This window comes from Typopeltis vanoorti, chromosome 10 (genome assembly GCF_054136105.1).
Source record: "Typopeltis vanoorti isolate ZY-2024b chromosome 10, IOZ_Tvanoo_1.0, whole genome shotgun sequence".
NCBI lineage: Eukaryota > Metazoa > Arthropoda > Arachnida > Uropygi > Thelyphonidae > Typopeltis > Typopeltis vanoorti.
This window is the reverse complement of record NC_143558.1, coordinates 54,082,127-54,099,961: the sequence shown is the minus strand read 5'-3', so window position 1 is coordinate 54,099,961 and position 17,835 is coordinate 54,082,127. Positions and strand designations below refer to the sequence as shown.

Sequence of the window (17,835 nt, the reverse complement as noted above, 5' to 3'; positions counted from 1 at the left end):
TTTGTTTAACTGAAAAAATAAACACCCCTTTCTCAAGCAGTGCACTCCACTCACACACCACTCTCCCTACAAAAATCTACTTCTCACTCCTGTTGGTATACCTTATACAGCTTCCAAGAAAGTCTTTTTGTTCCCTGTCTTCACAGATTCTATGAAAAATCTCATCCACATTAATCTGCTAATAACCCCTTACCAACATATCCACCATCATTCCCAGATTCTTTATTTCCTCCACATCTAAGGTGTCCCCCACCATCCGATTCTGCATTCCATCTTTGCTTTCCAAATTTAAAAGTCTTAGACTTTGCAGCACTGAACTGGTAATCCCACTGACTTGCCCATAACCCCTTCTAGTCAAGTCCTTTGCAAAGCCACAACATCTACTCTAGCCTTTCTCATCCTCTTGTCATGAACATACATGCATAACATTTCTTCCTGTTGCAAGCTATTTGTATTGTAATTTCATACTTCTTTTATTACATTCCGTATCACACTTGTTGCATTTGTGCGTGATAATTAGCTAGCATGATGGGCTAAGTGGTTAATATATCTTTTTCCAACTAACAGGCTGTGCATTCAAATCCTGCTGTGTGATGTAGATGCTTTGTGAATATCTTTAGGTGGTAGATGAATTTCATTACATGGTGTGAGAGCATCACTGGAGGCTAGATTTGGTTCGAAAGAGTTCCATGTTTGGTTTCCAGATTATCTGACCTTAGCCTACCAACTGTACTAATATATTATTATTATTATTGCACCCTCTGTACAGTCTGTAGCCTTTTGTGAGAGATTGAAAAAATGGTGATATCAGCCTGTTACATTTCACTGTAGAGATAAAGGGGTGTCTCCAATTTCTTCTCCACTTTTTCATGAGCCATCATAATCCAGTAATTTTTTGCTATTCCTATGATTTCATCGTCTGTCCTTTTTCTCTGGGAATCCAAACTGTAGTAAGGACTGTTCATTTGTCATCTTTCATGCTAGCCAAATGGCCTGCTCAGTTCCATTTTAATTGTTTGGCTTTCTTGAATAGCATCAACAATTTTTGTGAACTGCCTAATGTTTGAATTTTTTACTTTGATTTTTTAATTCTGAAAATACTTCTCTCCATTGCTCAATGGCATATTCTAAATTTTTGCTGTTTTTATGTCAAGGACCTAGTTTGGGAGTATATTGAAATCCAACAACTTCCTTTTAAGAGAGTGGGCAAATTGGCCTTCATCCACTGCCTATCACCAGTGATTATTCCACTTTAGTTGTTCCAGACTGTATTTCTTGGTCTTCTCTGTTGTTGAAGGGTATTATTGGTCCTAGATAGGTATATTTTGGCATGTATTCAATGTTGATGCCTTCCAGCAAGATAAGAATTTTTGAGATGTCAGTAATAATTTTGGTTCTTGTTTGACTTTGAGTCTCACCAGTTTGCTTTTTCAGTTTGTTGCTTTTTTTTTTGTTCAGTTCATTTATGATCTCTATCACTTCAGGGTCTTCTGAGAAGACAACAGTATCATCAGTAAAGTTTCAAAGTTTCTTAGTTTCTCTCCTATGAGCTTTCTTTTCAAAGAAAGAAAACTCATTTCCTTTTCTTTCCACTAGAGTATCTGAAAGATGAACATGGAGTCAAATGCTTATTGTAATCAATAAAAGTGATATAGGTTTGTTATAGTCGCTATGTTTTTCATTTATTTGATTTATTGTATGCAAGTGATCTGTTGTGGTAAAGTTTTTTCTAAATCCTGCTCATATGGCTGGTTTCCTTCTACTTGGCCAGAGATTTTGTTTTGCATAACTCTGAACAACTTATAGTTATGTGAAATATGACTGATTTTAGTTCTGATAACAGCAGTTATAGTTTCATCAGGATAGGTAACAGTTCTGTAATGGTTGAATGAAGCTTCCTTTATTTCTCTAGTTCACTCTTAAGGAGAGTAAACTTAGTCAAATCTGGGGAGTAAAAATGAATAATACATTTGTATTCTCAGCCGTCTGAACAATCACAAAACCACTGAATGAAGCAATGACTCACTTTCATACAAAAATATAAGTTTAACATTTTATTTTATATATTAATAAAATGAAATTAACATTAAAGTTGTATCACTATTGTTTGCCCAGACATCCAGCCTACCTAAATCATTCTGTAAATGCTGTATATCAGTGTCTCTTTTCCAACACACATTATCTGGATGCCTGCTCATCCCAACTCTCAGTCTAATATGAAAGGTGTTAATATTGAGTTGGTTCATCCTTTTCTAAAACAGCCTTCAATATTTTGGAAAGGCTTTTCACTAGATTTTGGTATATTGCTGTGGAAATTTCTGTCCATTTTTCCAGAAGAGCATTAGTAAGGTTGCTATATCTTGCAATTCAGCATCCTGGATCACTACCAGTGTTCCAATTCATTCCACAGGTGTTCATTGGAGTTGGGATCAAACTCTGTGTAGGTCAGTCAAGTTCTTCAACATCTATCTCATCAAAAACCATTGCACAGACCTTGCTTTATGGATTGGGATGTTGTTGTTGTGTTGATACAGGAAAGGGCCTTCAACAAACTGTTGCCATGAAGTTGGAAGCACAGATTTGTCTAGAATGTTATAGACTGCAGTGTTAGGAATGCTCTTCACTGAAACTAGGGGACTCAGCCCAAACCATGCAAAACACCCCCAGACCATCATGCCTCCATTAACCAAACTTCATAGTTTGCACAGCACATTCGGACAGGTAGCGTTCTGGCATTTGCCAAACCCAAACTCATATTTTGGACTGCCAGGTGGTGAAGCATGATTCATCACTACAGAGAACTCATTTCCACCGACTGCTTTGTTATAAAATTTTGCTGGTGGAGTTGAGTAAAGCTTGTCACCACTGCTGGCAAGCTTTACTTTGCTTTACCCAATGCTTGGCATTGCCCTTGCTAATGTTAAGCTTGTGTGCAGCATGGGAATCCACATTCTTCAGCTCTTGACGAACAGTTGTGGTGTTAGTATTGCTTGCAGAGGCATTTCTCAGTAATGAGAGTTTCAACCAAGGACTGGAGGTTTTTTTTTTTTTTTTTTTTTTTTTTTTTTTTTTTTTTTTTCACCTCATGCTTCAACACTCGGCAGTCTGCTCTGTGATTTTATGTGGCCTGCCAGGTTGCAATTGCTGTTTTCTTTTAGGCATTTCCACTTCACAACAATATCACTTACAGTTGATCTAGGCAGCTACAGCAGAGCAGAAAGTTCCCAAATTGAGTTGTTGCAAAGGTGACATCCTATGATAGTGCCATGTTGAAAGTTACTGAGCTCTTCAGTATAGCCCATTTTATTTTCCATGTTTGTTTATGAAGATTGCAAGATCTCATGCTCCCTTTTATACCTGCATGAGCCACATTTGTGATGCATATAGCCATATCCAGTACTCCATTGGGAGTCCAGATATTTTTTGATTTTTTTGATCGGGTTTGATGTACTCTTGATTAGAGTAGCTTGCAACACCAAAAATATAAAAAGAAAACAGACATGCTCAGTATCTTTATTTTCCTGTCTACTTAACATTAAAATACTATACAAAATCCAGTTTTATTGAGAACTATTATTTTCTTTATAATTCTTCCAACTGTAAAGTGTACAAAAAAGAGCAGTATATCCATTACTGTAAACCACTGAGATCGAATCCATTTAAGAATTTGTTTTCTGTCTCATTCATATAATGCTGAAATTTTGTTTTCATGTAGCTATATTTTTATATTGAAGTGAAACCAAATTTATTGTCATACAAGTCCCTGTACCTATTGTAGAGATTATAAGCTGAATTAAATTTTTTTTTAGATGAATTCCACCCATGAATGTTTGTAAACTATTATACATTTAGCATGAGTCAGGCTTAGATTCTGAGCATGCTGCTCTAGAAACTAAACATGGATCTTTATTTTTAGCTATTTCAGGTCTCTGCTGAGCTGGATGATGGTGTCACCACTTGGTGATGAAATTTATCTGTCACTAACAATATTTAGGAACATCCATGCCTAGAGTGGGAACCAATGTATACCCATGGTATATAATGGTTGGAGAGCAGAAACACCATGCTTGGCCAACCAAGCTGACCAATAGTGCATGATCATTTAACTTGGTCTGCTTTTGGAATTCCTTTTCTGTATTTTTATTTTCTGGTATTAGGAATTTGAATACTACTCTTTAAAAACTATTACAGTAGTATATGGAAATAGTATTAAATGAATTTCTAATTCATGAGTTTTAAATTTAATATGCCAAACTTTATCGTTTACATTTTTATAGCACCTTGACAAGTATATTTTTGAGCTGGATGGCCAAGTAGTTAACATGTCACTTGTTGGCAAGCTGCAGGGTGGAATAGGTGTGAGATGAATTTCATTATCCAGAGTGAACCATCGTTCTTATTTAGAGGCCTTTGCTGGCTTGGAAGAAAAGAAAAAAAAAAAAAGGAGAAAAATTTAAAAAATACAAAAAATTAAAATAAAATCCTTAGCCATTCCATGGCACTGATGTAGTATGTAGTATTGCTTTACAACTGTTCTTGTGAATGGACCCCCCCCCCCTCCAAAAAAAAAAAAAAATATCCAGCTTTTATAAAACTGAATTCTGGTTTACAACACTGTAAATGTATGTTTGGTATTTTGTTAAAGTGTAAGCAAATAAATTCATTTTCTAACATGACCAGATAATTGAGAGCTCACTGCATTTGCACAATATGATCATTAGTTTCATTCATTGTAAATATGTAAATATTACTTGTTTAATATAAACCTAATTTTATAACTAGTTACACAGAAGTTGATCCTGTGATCATTGCTCAAGAAGGTGTTGAGAAGTTTAAGAACGAAGGGTTTGAAATTATTATTGTAGATACTAGTGGAAGGCATAAACAGGAAGATTCGCTGTTTGAAGAAATGTTACAAGTATCAAATGCAATTGTAAGTACATATTATATTATTTCTTTGTTTTATTATATCTTACTCGAGAAGCAAGCTTTAAAATTTAGCTGTATTATTCCTTGTGTGCAGACATGTATTTGATTAACAATCGTTGTTTGGTGTTTTAAGAAATAGATAACAATATACACTCGATGGACAAAACATTAGGCACGATAGGAAGTTGACGCTGGCATCCCCCTGCACAGGGTGAAACCTATCCAAACCAAATGCAGATGGTAAATAGGTAGACATTGAGGCTTCCCAACAGTGTATCACAATTGACGAACATGGTAAATGTGGCAATCTTAGCAACTCTGATCGTGAATGTATTACCAGTGCAAAACAGATGGGTCATTCTATCACCCAAGTGGTATGAACTCTAGGATTCTCGAGGTAGCCATATCAAGGGTCTGCCGTGAGTATACCATCAACAGATGTGCCAGCACCCAGTGAGCAAGTGGTGGCCAACCACATGCCATTGATGACCAGGGTCGACGTAGACTGTCTAGGCTTTACAGACTAACCACAGAGCAACAGTGGCACAAATTATATCCAATTTCAATATCAGAGGTCCAAGCAGCATCAGCAAGTGAATGGTATGGCATATCCTGCATACCATTGGTTATGGGAGCCAATACTCTAATCATGTACTCCTGTTGATAGCTCGTCATCAGGTGTTGTGTGTTCTGATGAACCCCATTACCAGTTGTACTGAGCTGATGGGAGGGTGCAGGTGTGGCATTGACAGCATGGGGCCATTGCTGTGTCATGCCAAGTTGGCTCTGTTCAAGGTGGTGGTGGCTCTGTAATGGTTTGGGGAGCCTTCTCATCTGACACATTAGGTCCTTCAGTATGTCTGGAGAGGTCATTAAACTGTGAGTTACCAGAATGTGCTGGCTGATCACCTGCACACTTTCATGGCTTTTGTGCTTCCTGCAAACCATTTAAATCCAATCAAATCTCTCTCTCTGGGATGCCATAGAGTGATACATCAGATCCATGTATCCGGGACCAATGTCTAAATTGTGGACAATGCTGCAACAGGCATGGCTGGAATTACCTACAGCAACCCTCCAGCATCTTGTGGAGTCAATGCCTCGGAGAGTCTCATCTCATTTTTCACTATTCACTGACATCAATCTTTGAAATTTTAGTCAACTAAATAAAAGAAATTTGAAAGCCTTTGAAATGTCCTTAATATTAGGTAGGTAATGTTTAGTCCATTGAGTGTATTTATGATTTAATTAAAAGACTTTAATTCTGCTATTTGGGCTGAGTTAAATTGGCATTATCATAAGATATATGGAAAAGGCACGAAAAACAGATTACTGTTTTATATTTCCAATATGAAATATATTCTCTTTCCACTCCCAATTCTTCATGGAGACATTTGAAAATAATGCTCTTCTCTACACAGACTCACCATTTAGCTACACTATGTGGATGATATATTCTCTGTTTGGCCACATGACTTTTACATATTTAAACAGCTAGTATCCTAGGCTCCACTTTATATTGGAAAATGGAAATGGAAGTTGCTTACAGGCAACTTCTTTTGTATGACCCTAGAGGATGCTGTGATAGGATGTTAGTTTCTTTTTTCAGTTACAATTTAAATTGTTTCAGAATTACAGTACTATGTTGTTAATTACAAGTTGTATATTTTGAAGTTGTGAAGGATTTTTAACAATCATATTTTTATTTTATAAAGATGGAAGGTAATTTCTGCTTTTTTTTTATTCTTTTAGAGCCCAGATAATGTTATATTTGTAATGGATGCCTCTATTGGTCAAGCATGTGAATCACAAGTAAGTTGCATCAGTATTATTAATTTTTTTAGAGTAAATATAAATCTAAAACAGATGTGAGTATTTGCATTTATTTTTTTATAGTATGTATGAAAAGTCTTCATGTTTTTTATATTTTACTGTATGGGAACAGAGTAATCTGTAATAATGGAAATGAATATGTGTTTATTTTAGGCTCGAGCTTTTAAGGATAAAGTAGATGTTGGCTCCGTTATAGTAACAAAGTTAGATGGTCATGCAAAAGGGGGTGGTGCACTCAGTGCGTAAGTGTTTTTTTTTGTTTGTTTACTTTTATTGTACATTTTAATAGTCTTCTTGATCATTCTTAAATCTTTGTTACTGAAACCTGGTTTAATTTTATTTTATATATATATGCATATGTATTTTGTCATCCCTTTTCATGAAAGGTTAGAAATCTGTACTACCATTGGAAAAACCAAATTCATTAGTAAAACCTACTCTGGAGGTTAAACACAACTAAACGCTCCTGGCCTTCAATAAATAATGCATTGATTTGTATTAAATGACAAATATTTGCCAAAGGTTTTTAGGGCTATTTAATTTCTCTTACATGACAAACTAAGTTTGTGATGTATGTATGGTGTTAGATCTTGAATGAAGAATTTTTTTATACTTCATTCAGGATTTAACAAGTTTAACAATTCAACAAAGATATACTTGTACATAGGTAAAGATGCAGATTGTTCAAGGATTTATAAATGAATACCTTTAATGTAGAATTACTCCATAGAAAAATAATAAATGTAATCTGTTTTGTAAAGTTTAACAATGAAAGAAATATTATATGAAAATTGTTTATTATGATGTAAGAATAAGAGTTCAAAGTTCACTGGCGAAACTTTCAGATAAATGTTTGACCTGTGGCAATCGAGTATGCACAGGGAGCGGCGTGCACTCGTAATTCCTGGAAGACACTGCAAAGGAGATCATCTCGTGTGCAAAAAAATTGGTATCAGGGAGAAAACATGATGCAGTGAGAAGGTTGCCAGAGAAGTAACATAAAAGGAGTCTGCTCCCCTTTCTCGAGGCTTTTTCTTCTTGCCTCTTTTTGGGTTCTGGATAGTTCTCTGCTGCTCGGCATCGACACCCATGGTTCCAGGGTCCTGGCTCGAAACATCTTCAGAGATGAGTAGCTGAATATGACCATCGGAACGGCATGTCAGATGGAGACAAGCGGCGAAGGAGCGGGCCAAGCGTGGACACATGTTCAGCCTTCCATACGTAGAGATCTGTACCTGATGATCACGAGGATCGACCACATGTATCAAAATTAAGCTGAGCTGTTTCTAGTCTACCTCAGAGAAAGAGACCTAATAATGAGTTCCAAGTCTAGCCATGTGAGACAATCGTCCAGTCAAAGAACAAGCATTTCGTAAGAATAGTTGAAGAATAAGTGACAGACCTGATGAATTTCCTGAGAGTTGGTAATGTACAACCTTTAGTGTTTCTTTTGTTGAGAAAGGGAAGAAATGTTATGAATTAGTAAGCAGGAACATTCTATTATAGAACTCTTAGTGATTATTTAGTAGCAGTGTCATAGCTCCATGAACACATTAATGAGTGATTGTATAGATGAATTATGTTATGTGAAATAGTTAAAGAAGTTAATAGAATAACTGTTTTGGAGGAAATTATAGATAGGTGTATTGATGAGAGTTAAGAATTAATCTAGTAGTAATAATTCATGATAAGATTCAGTTGTATTGATTGTGGTTGCCATAATTAGCTTTATAACCTAGAATGCCATCAATTTAGCTGAGTGTATAATTTTTGGATATGTATTCTAAGAATTCAATAAATGTACTTTTGTAGTTTAACCTGACTTGTGGCCTGAGAATGAATCCAATGCACCATTTATTTTAATTTCTGAACCTGAGCAGAATAGATTTGCTTAATTGAGACCATGACTGAAAACAAAAATTAGCATAAGTGATTTAGGTAATTTGATATTAAGTGTATTTGATAGATTGATCAGTCTTGTATATTTTCTAGGAGTTGTTGCTTGGTTAAGAATCCTTCTAACCTAAAGGTATTGGCTGGTGCATCTAAAACAAATAAATTTTTACTAGTACCCAATTGAGGAGTAACTCCAGATAGTCGTTACAAAAGATTTGGCTCTAATCTGAGGCAAACCTTTGTTTAATTAATTAATACATGTGATCAATTGCAGGTTCGATCAAATGTGTAGATAGCTCTTCTACCACAAGTAGTGAAGAACGATCTTAAGTTAGTCTCGCATTTTAGAGTGAACAAGACATATAGGTAAAAGCAACACCTTACATATTAAGAACAATAAATTAATGTAAGAAAGGATACCAAATGCCAATTAAAAGAACAAGATATAACAATGGTATCTTATATAGATCTTATTATTATAATAATAATAATATCTTGTTCACAAACCAAATACAGTATGTATTTGGTTTGTGAACAAGCTTTTATAAAATGTTATGGAAAATTTGGAGAAAAGAGCAAATATGATGATGATCGAAAGCACTTTGTGGATTTCTGGTCAGGATTCACACTGCTCATCACCAATACCATGTTGCAACATAAAGATGTGCATAAATTCACATGGAGAGAAGACACAAGATTGTTTATAGCAATATTTTTAAACTAGTTCAGGACACAAAAGTATACAGGGGTTTTGAAACTAGATGTGATCACCATTTATTTTTCAGCTTGGATGAAAAATGAAACTTGTATTGAAAAGAAAAATATGTAAGAAATTTTTAAAAATAATCAGTTGTGCAGCTTTTAGATGTGGACTGTAGAATCAACTGTACAATTATAATTCAGGAAAAAATGAAATAGTTTGAAAATAAAAATCAGATCTTGGCTATTCAGTGGCATACACTGAAGAAAACATTCATTGATTCACCGAGGAAGATGTGCTGAAGTTGCATGGATAGAAAAACCAGAACTCCTCCACATTGGACCCAGAGGCAGTCATGGAAAAGAAGAAAGCATATTGAAAGTTCCTGGCAAGAAGTCAGCATATGCTCTGAGAGAATGTAGAGAAATATGTAAGAAAGCAAAGTTGGTGTAAAAAAAAAAAAAAATAAAAATAAAATAAAAAAAAAAAAAATAAAAAAAAAATAAAAAAAAATATATATACAGGGTGTTCGGGATAAATTTGACAGTTTCGTAAGGAAAAAGAAAATCTTCTTTGTATCTATTAAATTTAATGAATTGACAAAAAAACATTACAGGCAGAGTTAATTACAATACTATCAACAAGATTTACTCAAAATAACCACCATTAGCATCGATCACAGCTTCAATTCTGCTTCGGAACCTCGAACAAGCTGATGCTACAGTCTCCCTGGGAAGGGCCGCAAAAACTGTTTTAATTTTATCCATTAACTGGGCTTTTGTATTACTGGAAGTGCGATTGGTGTCTTTTTCAACTGCGCCCCATACAAAATAATCCATGGGGTTAAGGTCTGGGGAGTTTGGAGGCCAAACATTTGGACTGGTGAAGTCGTAGAAATTTTCAGACAACCATTTTTGACTTTTCCCAGAGGTGTGGCAAGGGGCCGAATCCTGCTGCCATACATACGGCCTACCATTGGCTACCCTTGTTATCCAGGGCTTGACTACAGTTAGCAACTCCACGAACAAAGCCCGAATTCCAATGCCAGGGTTCTTCAACACCTGTTCCTGCAGATTTGCGAGGAATTCTGCTGTACGAACGCAATCAGATCGTCTGCTAGGGATCTTTCTTCTTGCTACATCCTCGTAGTCACCATTGCAAGTCTCTAGTTCATGCCTGATTGTTTTTACTGTATTCAGGGAGCATTGGGCAGCAGTCGTAATATCCTTATTTTGATGGCGGGCACGAATCATCATGATACAAGTTATTCTCTTCCATGATTCAGGTGGGTTCCAGCTATCCATCCTTTCTGACATCTTGTATATGAATGAAGAAGGGTCCAAACTTTTAAATGAAGAGAAGTGTGTGTTAATACATGTAACTTACGGAAAAATATAATTAATTATAAATATGTCAAATTTATCCCGAACACCCTGTGTGTATATATATATATATATATATATATATATATATATATATATATATATATATATCAGAAAGCTGGCAAAATGTTTTGGAGGCTATTGAAAAAAAAGCTTAGAAATGGAGTTCAGGTAAAAGGAATCAAAGATAATAAAGATGACATGAAAACTGAAACTAAAGATATTCTGAATATGGAATGATTACTTTGGGCGATTATTCAGTAAAACAAACAGTGACAGAACAGTGGTAAAAAACTATGCAAGGAGAATGCAGCATGATTATGTATATATCAATACTTGAGGTTGAAAAAACCATCCAAGGCCTGAAACGTCTGGAAAAGCAGCTGGAGTAAATCATATTAGACTAAAAATGATCAAATAAAGTTTTACAGTAGCTGTGCATTGCATAATTCAGACGGCATGGTTAGAATGTCAAATTCTGAATGGAAGTTAAGCTTTCATAGTACCCATCTATAAAAAAAGAAAGTAAAACAATGCAAGATTAAGAGAGAGAAATCTCCCTGTGACTAGTTCCAGTAAGATTTATGCAAGCATACTTGAGAAGAGGCTAAGAAAAATAGTGAAAGAGAAACTTGGAGAACAAGAAACTGAGTTCAAACCAAATACAGAATTTTTGAATTAGATTATCACTTTAAATGAGATAGTTAGTTGGTCTAAATGTAACATTATATTAACCAATACATAGTTTATATTTGATTGCAAGTCAGTACTTAGAATTGAGAGAGATATAGGATTTGTTGTTAAATCAGGTGTGAGACAAAGATGTATATTATCTTTACTGTTATTCATTATCTTTATAGATCACATTATGAAGAAATTGGGCATTAAACCTGATAGCAAAATTGGAGATATTAATTTCAGCTCTCTACTGTATGCAGATGCTATTATACTTCTAAATCCAGTACAAGTCTGCAGAACCCTCCTCTACCCCCAATTAAATTGAATAACTGATGTAATAAATTTTATATGGAAATCAAAAATAAAAAAGATAGGCAGTAAACATGGAAAAAACACTGAAAATGTCAACTGCATTCAGAATGGAGAACCTATGCAACAAGTAAAACATTTCAGCTTTTTGGGTGCAATTTTTAGTGAAGATGGCAAATTTAATATGGAAATAGACAACAGAATTATCAAGGCTAGTATGGTAAGAAGTCAACTGAATAAATTGATAAAATAAAAGAGAAATTAGTCAAAACAGTAAACTATTTATATGCAAGACTATTCCAACTAATTGTAACTTATGCATCTAAAATTTGAGAGTTCTCTGAAAGATTAGGGGAGAACAGATGTCATTAATGGCAGTATTAATGAGAGTATAATGGCAGTATCATATTAAAAATGAAGATATCAATAAAGAACTTGATGTACGAAGGTAGTTTGAAATGTTCTCAGCCTCAAACATAAATGGCAACACTATCGGCAAGATTTTTTTTTCTCCTAAGTTGGTACATCCATAATAAGCATCCATGTGAAATTGCAAGTCATTCTATTAAGTAGTTTGTTGTATACAGCTGTCTGAAGCAAAAGTGTTGTCAGTATCCTTTGAATGGATAAAATTGAGTATCGTGCGGTTATAAAATTCTTTGTAAAAGAAGATTTAACACCAAAAGAAATTCATTTGAAGTTCATAAAAGTTTATTTGCATTCTTCTCCTTCTTTTTCGACAATTACGAAATGGATTGCCGAGTTTAAACGTGTCCATACTAGCTTTGAAGATGATCCACATGAAGGACACCCAAAAAGTGTAACAACACTAGAAATCATTGATCAAGTGCATGATATGGTATTGGATGACTGGCAAGTCAAAGTGTGTGAAATTGCTGAGATTATAGGCATTTTATAACATGTAGGATATATTTTGCATGAAGAATTGCAAATGAAAAAGCTTTGTGCAAGATGGGTGCTGCGCTTGCTCACAGCAGATCAAAAATGTACTTGCATGAAAATCTCTGAACGGTGCTTGGAATAGTTTAACAAGAATAAAACTGATTTTGTGCATTGATTTATTATTATGGATGAGAATCTCCGACAACATTTAGAAACTAAACATTGCAGTGTGAAAAATAAGCCAAATTAATTTTTTCGGCGGCACTTAGGGATATTAAATCATGGGAAAGATGTAATTTCGGCCATGGGTTCCATTAATAGCAAGACACTGGAAGCATCCTATCTTAAGTTTGCTCTTAGCAAAAACAGAGAGACCTCATTCTATCGGGGAAAATGTACTACTTCCAGCTATAAAAGATGTAGTAAAAACTATGTTTGGTAACAAGTTACTAAAAGATGTTGATTTGATTCCTCTTTCAAATGACACTGTCGGTCGTTTCTCTCCCTTCGGGGAAATTCTTTAATGATATGGCAGGTTGCGTAGAATCTCAGTTAATCCAAATAGACAAGACTACTGATATTACAAATGATGCGCAGTTAATATGCTACGTAAGATATGCACATGATAACAACATTCATGATGATATTCTGCTTTGTAGAAGTTTGCCATCCTGAACAACTTTAGAAGAAATATTTCACACTCTCAATAGATACAAAACACACAAAGGGATCCAGCGGGGAAAATGTATAGGCTTCTGTTTGGATGGAGCTCGTGCCCTTACAGGCAGGCATAGTGGGGTTGTTTCTATGATCAAGGAAGTAGCTCTGGATATGAATTGGGTATATTGTTTCATACACAGGGAAGTGTTAGCCTCCAAAGGAATGCCACCAGAATTTAAAACCGTGCTATACAACGCTGTAAAGCTAGTTAATTTTATTAAAGCTCGACCATTAAATAACAGGTTATTTTTAGTACTCTGCGATGAAATGGAATAAATGCAACTTTTGCTTCATTATGAAATTCGCTGGCTTTCCAGGGTCAAAGTACTAACAAGGTTATTTTAGTTAAGGCACGAAGTTTCATTTTTTGTAAATGAATGTAATTCTGATTTTGCATCACTCTTTGTTGATGAAACATGGTTATCAACATTATCCTATCTGTCAGACATTTTTTTCGAAATTAAATAAACTAAATCTCTCCCTACGGGGAAATTCTTTAACTGTTCTGGATACCTACGACAAAATAAAGGCATTCGAGAAAAAACTGGTTTTGTGGATTAATTATGTAAAAGACAGACAGTTTGCACCCTTTCCAACATTGGAATTCTTTTTAGTAGAAAATGATATTTTTGTTGATTCTGAGTTTCTGGAAAGGATTTATGACCACCTCAAAAATCTGAAATGGAATTTTGAAACATATTTTCCGAATAACTTTTATAAGAAATTTCTGTGGGTTTGCAATCCATTTCAGGCTTGCAGTCACGAGAAGACCTTTTATTATCGAAAAAAGAATAGTTAATTGAGCTTTCAAGTGACAGTCACAATGCAATTCTGTGATCTTGGTTTGGCTCTATTTTGGATCTCTGCCTTCATTGAGAAGTGGATTTTCCGAATTATCTGAAGAAGCACTGAAAATCGTCATGCAGTTTTCTTCACCCTATCTTTGTGAGAAAAGATTTTAATCGCTCCTTCAAATAAAACAAAATACAGAAATCATCTTAGTGTGTGTATGCCGATCTCCGACTGAAGTTGACCAATATTGAGCCAGATATCCAGCAACTCTGCATGGGCTGAGAAGCTCAACCATCTCATTTAAAGTAAGTAGTAGCATAATTATACCATAATATTTATTTGTTTAATAAAAATTAAAGCTTTGTTCAACGATGGTACATTTTTAATCGTTTACTTCCAAAATTGTTTCCATATGTATTCAAAACATGCTTTTAGATTGATTATGTTATAAATGACACAGTTTTTCTGAAATGTTAGTAATTCCTACATAGGTTTTTTAAAAAAAATCCAACATTCTAAAATGTTATTTTTCTTGCTTTTCTGTTCACAAAATTGTCAATGACATTTTCGAAGTCTATTTCATCACTTTTTATAGACAGTGTGGCAAGAGTTCTTAAATGCCAAAAAAGTACTGCCTGGGATGAATACCCCCCCCCCTTCCCAACTATGCATCTATAACTCAGTGGTCCGTAGAATTGTTTTATGCATTTTACTGGTCCTTGGGTTTAGAAAGGTTGAGAAACAATGTGTTAAATTAAAGATACCAAGAAATTATATACTTGGTTTAATCCTTTATCCAAGTGTAAGCAAACAAAGTTTGTGCCTGGTAATCACCTCTGAGTCTGGCTCCCACTGAAGAGACCTTAATAAAGGTCGAAACCAGTCTGGGTAGTGACCCTTCCCATAATGCATAGCATTGTACATGTCCACAAGGAGATATGCATTGTATTATGGGATACTGAGGCAAGTAATGTGAAGTCACGCCACCTTTACCACGAGTTGCCAAAGATACTTGAAGTGCAAATTTTTTTGCTTACACTTGGATAAAGGATTACACCAAGTATATAATTTCTTGCTATCTTTAATTTATGGTATAACCAAGTGAAAAAAACTTCCAACAAGAAATGTGTTAGCAGCGCTAATCTTAGGTGATATGGTCACATAAACAGAATGGGAGAAGAAAGGTTAGCAAAACAAGTGTTTTTCCAGGATGGCAGGAAAAAGACCCAGAGAATGACCAAAAACTAAAGATATAACCTTTTTGTATAGTACTATCATGATTTTTTAAATAATGAAACTTGTGGTGCCTTTGTTACCTTCTCCTAAGGACAAACTCTCACCCTTGATGTCACCTGGTGTTTATGAGATTCCATGCTCATGCAAGTTATCTTACTTTGGACAGACAGGTAGGTCTGTTCAGAAATGCATCTAGGAACATCAAGACCACATTCGTCTTTTTAAACCGCAGAAGTCTGGCCTCTCTCAACACGGAATTGAAAATCCAAACCATAGGATCCATTGGGAAAAGTCTAAACTTTTACATAGATCTTTATTTAAACATGAACGTTTATACAAAGAAAGTTCTGAAGCCCTACTACACAGACCAAACTTAAACCGCAACGATTACTATTCCTAAAGTATGGGAAATTGTCATACAAAATTGTGTTAAATAATTAATTTTTTAAATTTATTTTATTTTATTTTATTTTTTTTGTACTACTTTAGCACGTTATGCTTGTTTAATGAGATTCTATTGTAATCATGCGCCCCAACTGTATGTTATTCCTATTATTGTTTAAATACTGTACTGATGATATCCTAAGATACTTAGGATGAAATATTTACAATTAAATAATTTTCACTGTGGTTAATATGTGTGTTTCTTTTAATTATCATGATATCCTCTACACCTCTTATAATGAATAGAACAGTGATCTATATTTAAGTTTTGTTGATCTGGAAAAGGCATATAAGTTGGTAAGAGAAAAGCTGTTCAAAACATGACAATATATGGCATAAACAAGACATTTTATTGAATAGTACGTAGTTTGTATTTTAGTTTGTAAGTCAGCAGTTAGAATTGAAGGCGATACACCAATGATAGTTTGTAAATCAGGTGTAAGAGTGTTTGCTATTTCCACTATTATTCATCACCTGTATTGATCACTTTATGAAGGAAAGCAGCATTAAACTGACTTCAAAATTGGAAATATAAATTTCAGTTCTTTACTTTATGCAAGCGATGTTATACTCCTAAATAAATTGAGTACAAGCTTATAGGATTCCTTAACTAAATTGAAGAACTGGTGTAACAAATTTTTCATAAAAATCGGCAGTAAAACGATCCACAGTATAAAACTGGCTTCAATACATCTTATATGTATTGAAGTTTTGTGTTTTGTTTTGTTTTTTTATTTAGCGTTTTGGCTAATTTCTCCCTCATTTCATATAAATTCAGTCATCTGGCCCCCCAACTGTACTAGCTCTGCTTATTTTGTTTCTGTATGTTGTTAAATGCTTTTCACACTGAGAAAATAAGTACAAAAATTAAACTCCAACTTTACCTAATAATTTATATTTGCTCCTCTGTTCCAGATAAGTTCATTAATTTGCTTAGGCATGGACTCTACCAATGTAGAACACATTTTTCTTATTTCTGCATTTCGAAATGTACTTTTATAATGGACTGTATTAATTAAGTTATCCTTTGTATCATAATTTAATTTTCCAAGTCTGTTTTTCATTATAGCTCACAAATTTTCTATTGGGTTAATGTCAGGAGAGTTACCTGGCCACTGAGGCAATTGGATGATGTGATTTTTTAGGAACTCTTTCACCTTTTTTAAAGCGTGGAATGGAGCACGATCCTGTTGAAAGATAAGTTCTTTGTCTTTCTGAATCTATGGGACCACTCTTTTTTTCAGTATTTTTATATATTGGCTACTTTTCATCATACTGTCAACAGGCACAAGTGATTCTGGACTGTCATATGTAAAACAACTCCAGACCATCTTTTTAGCTGGGTGTTTAGGAGCTTGTTGAAGGTGGGCAGAAGTAGTCTTTTCAGCTGCTGTGCAATCATAGGGTACTCGCTCTCCTTAGACAAAGAAATGGCTCTCATCTGAGAATATAATCTTCTTCCACTTCTCAACATTCCAATCTTTGTACACTTTTGCCCATTGAAGCCTCTTTTTCTGCATAGCCTTCATCAACAGTTGTTTCTTTTTTGGTCTATGGGCAGTCCTTCCTGATTCCAACAATATTGGATGGACTGTCTTGTCAGAAGAATTAATCCCACTAGCTGCCAAGCCTCTGTTTAAGTCTACAGCAGACAATCTTGGATTTCATTTTGCTTTTCCTGACTAGTAAATGATTGAGTTAGTATAGTTTTCCTTTTTAGCCCACATTTACCTTGTATGTCAGGAGAAAAGGTACCAGTCTCTCTAAACCTCTTTAAAATTGCATTAACTGTACCCAAACCAACACCACACTCATTGGCAATTTGTCTTTGAGTCATGGATGTGTGCTGAGAAAGAGTACACATTTTTAAACATTTTTACAGTATTAAAAATGCACAACACTATTAATAAACATCATAGAGACAGTTAAAAGTGTTGTTACATTTTTAATAGCATAAACAAGTCGATATAGTGTCCGATTCATTTTGTGTAGCTATAAAATGGACACATCTCC

General features: G+C 34.7%; 1 protein-coding gene across 1 annotated transcript in view; it reads left to right on the top strand.

Annotated features, from left to right (window-relative positions):
- Srp54k (signal recognition particle 54k) overlaps positions 1-17,835 on the top strand; it is a 197,087-nt gene that overhangs the window by 91,205 nt on the left and 88,047 nt on the right. Inside the window, exons 6-8 of the mRNA XM_090399586.1 lie at positions 4,783-4,933; positions 6,682-6,741; positions 6,916-7,004. Of these exons, the coding sequence (XP_090255712.1) occupies positions 4,783-4,933; positions 6,682-6,741; positions 6,916-7,004 (300 nt within the window). The remainder of the gene's footprint in view (positions 1-4,782; positions 4,934-6,681; positions 6,742-6,915; positions 7,005-17,835) is intronic.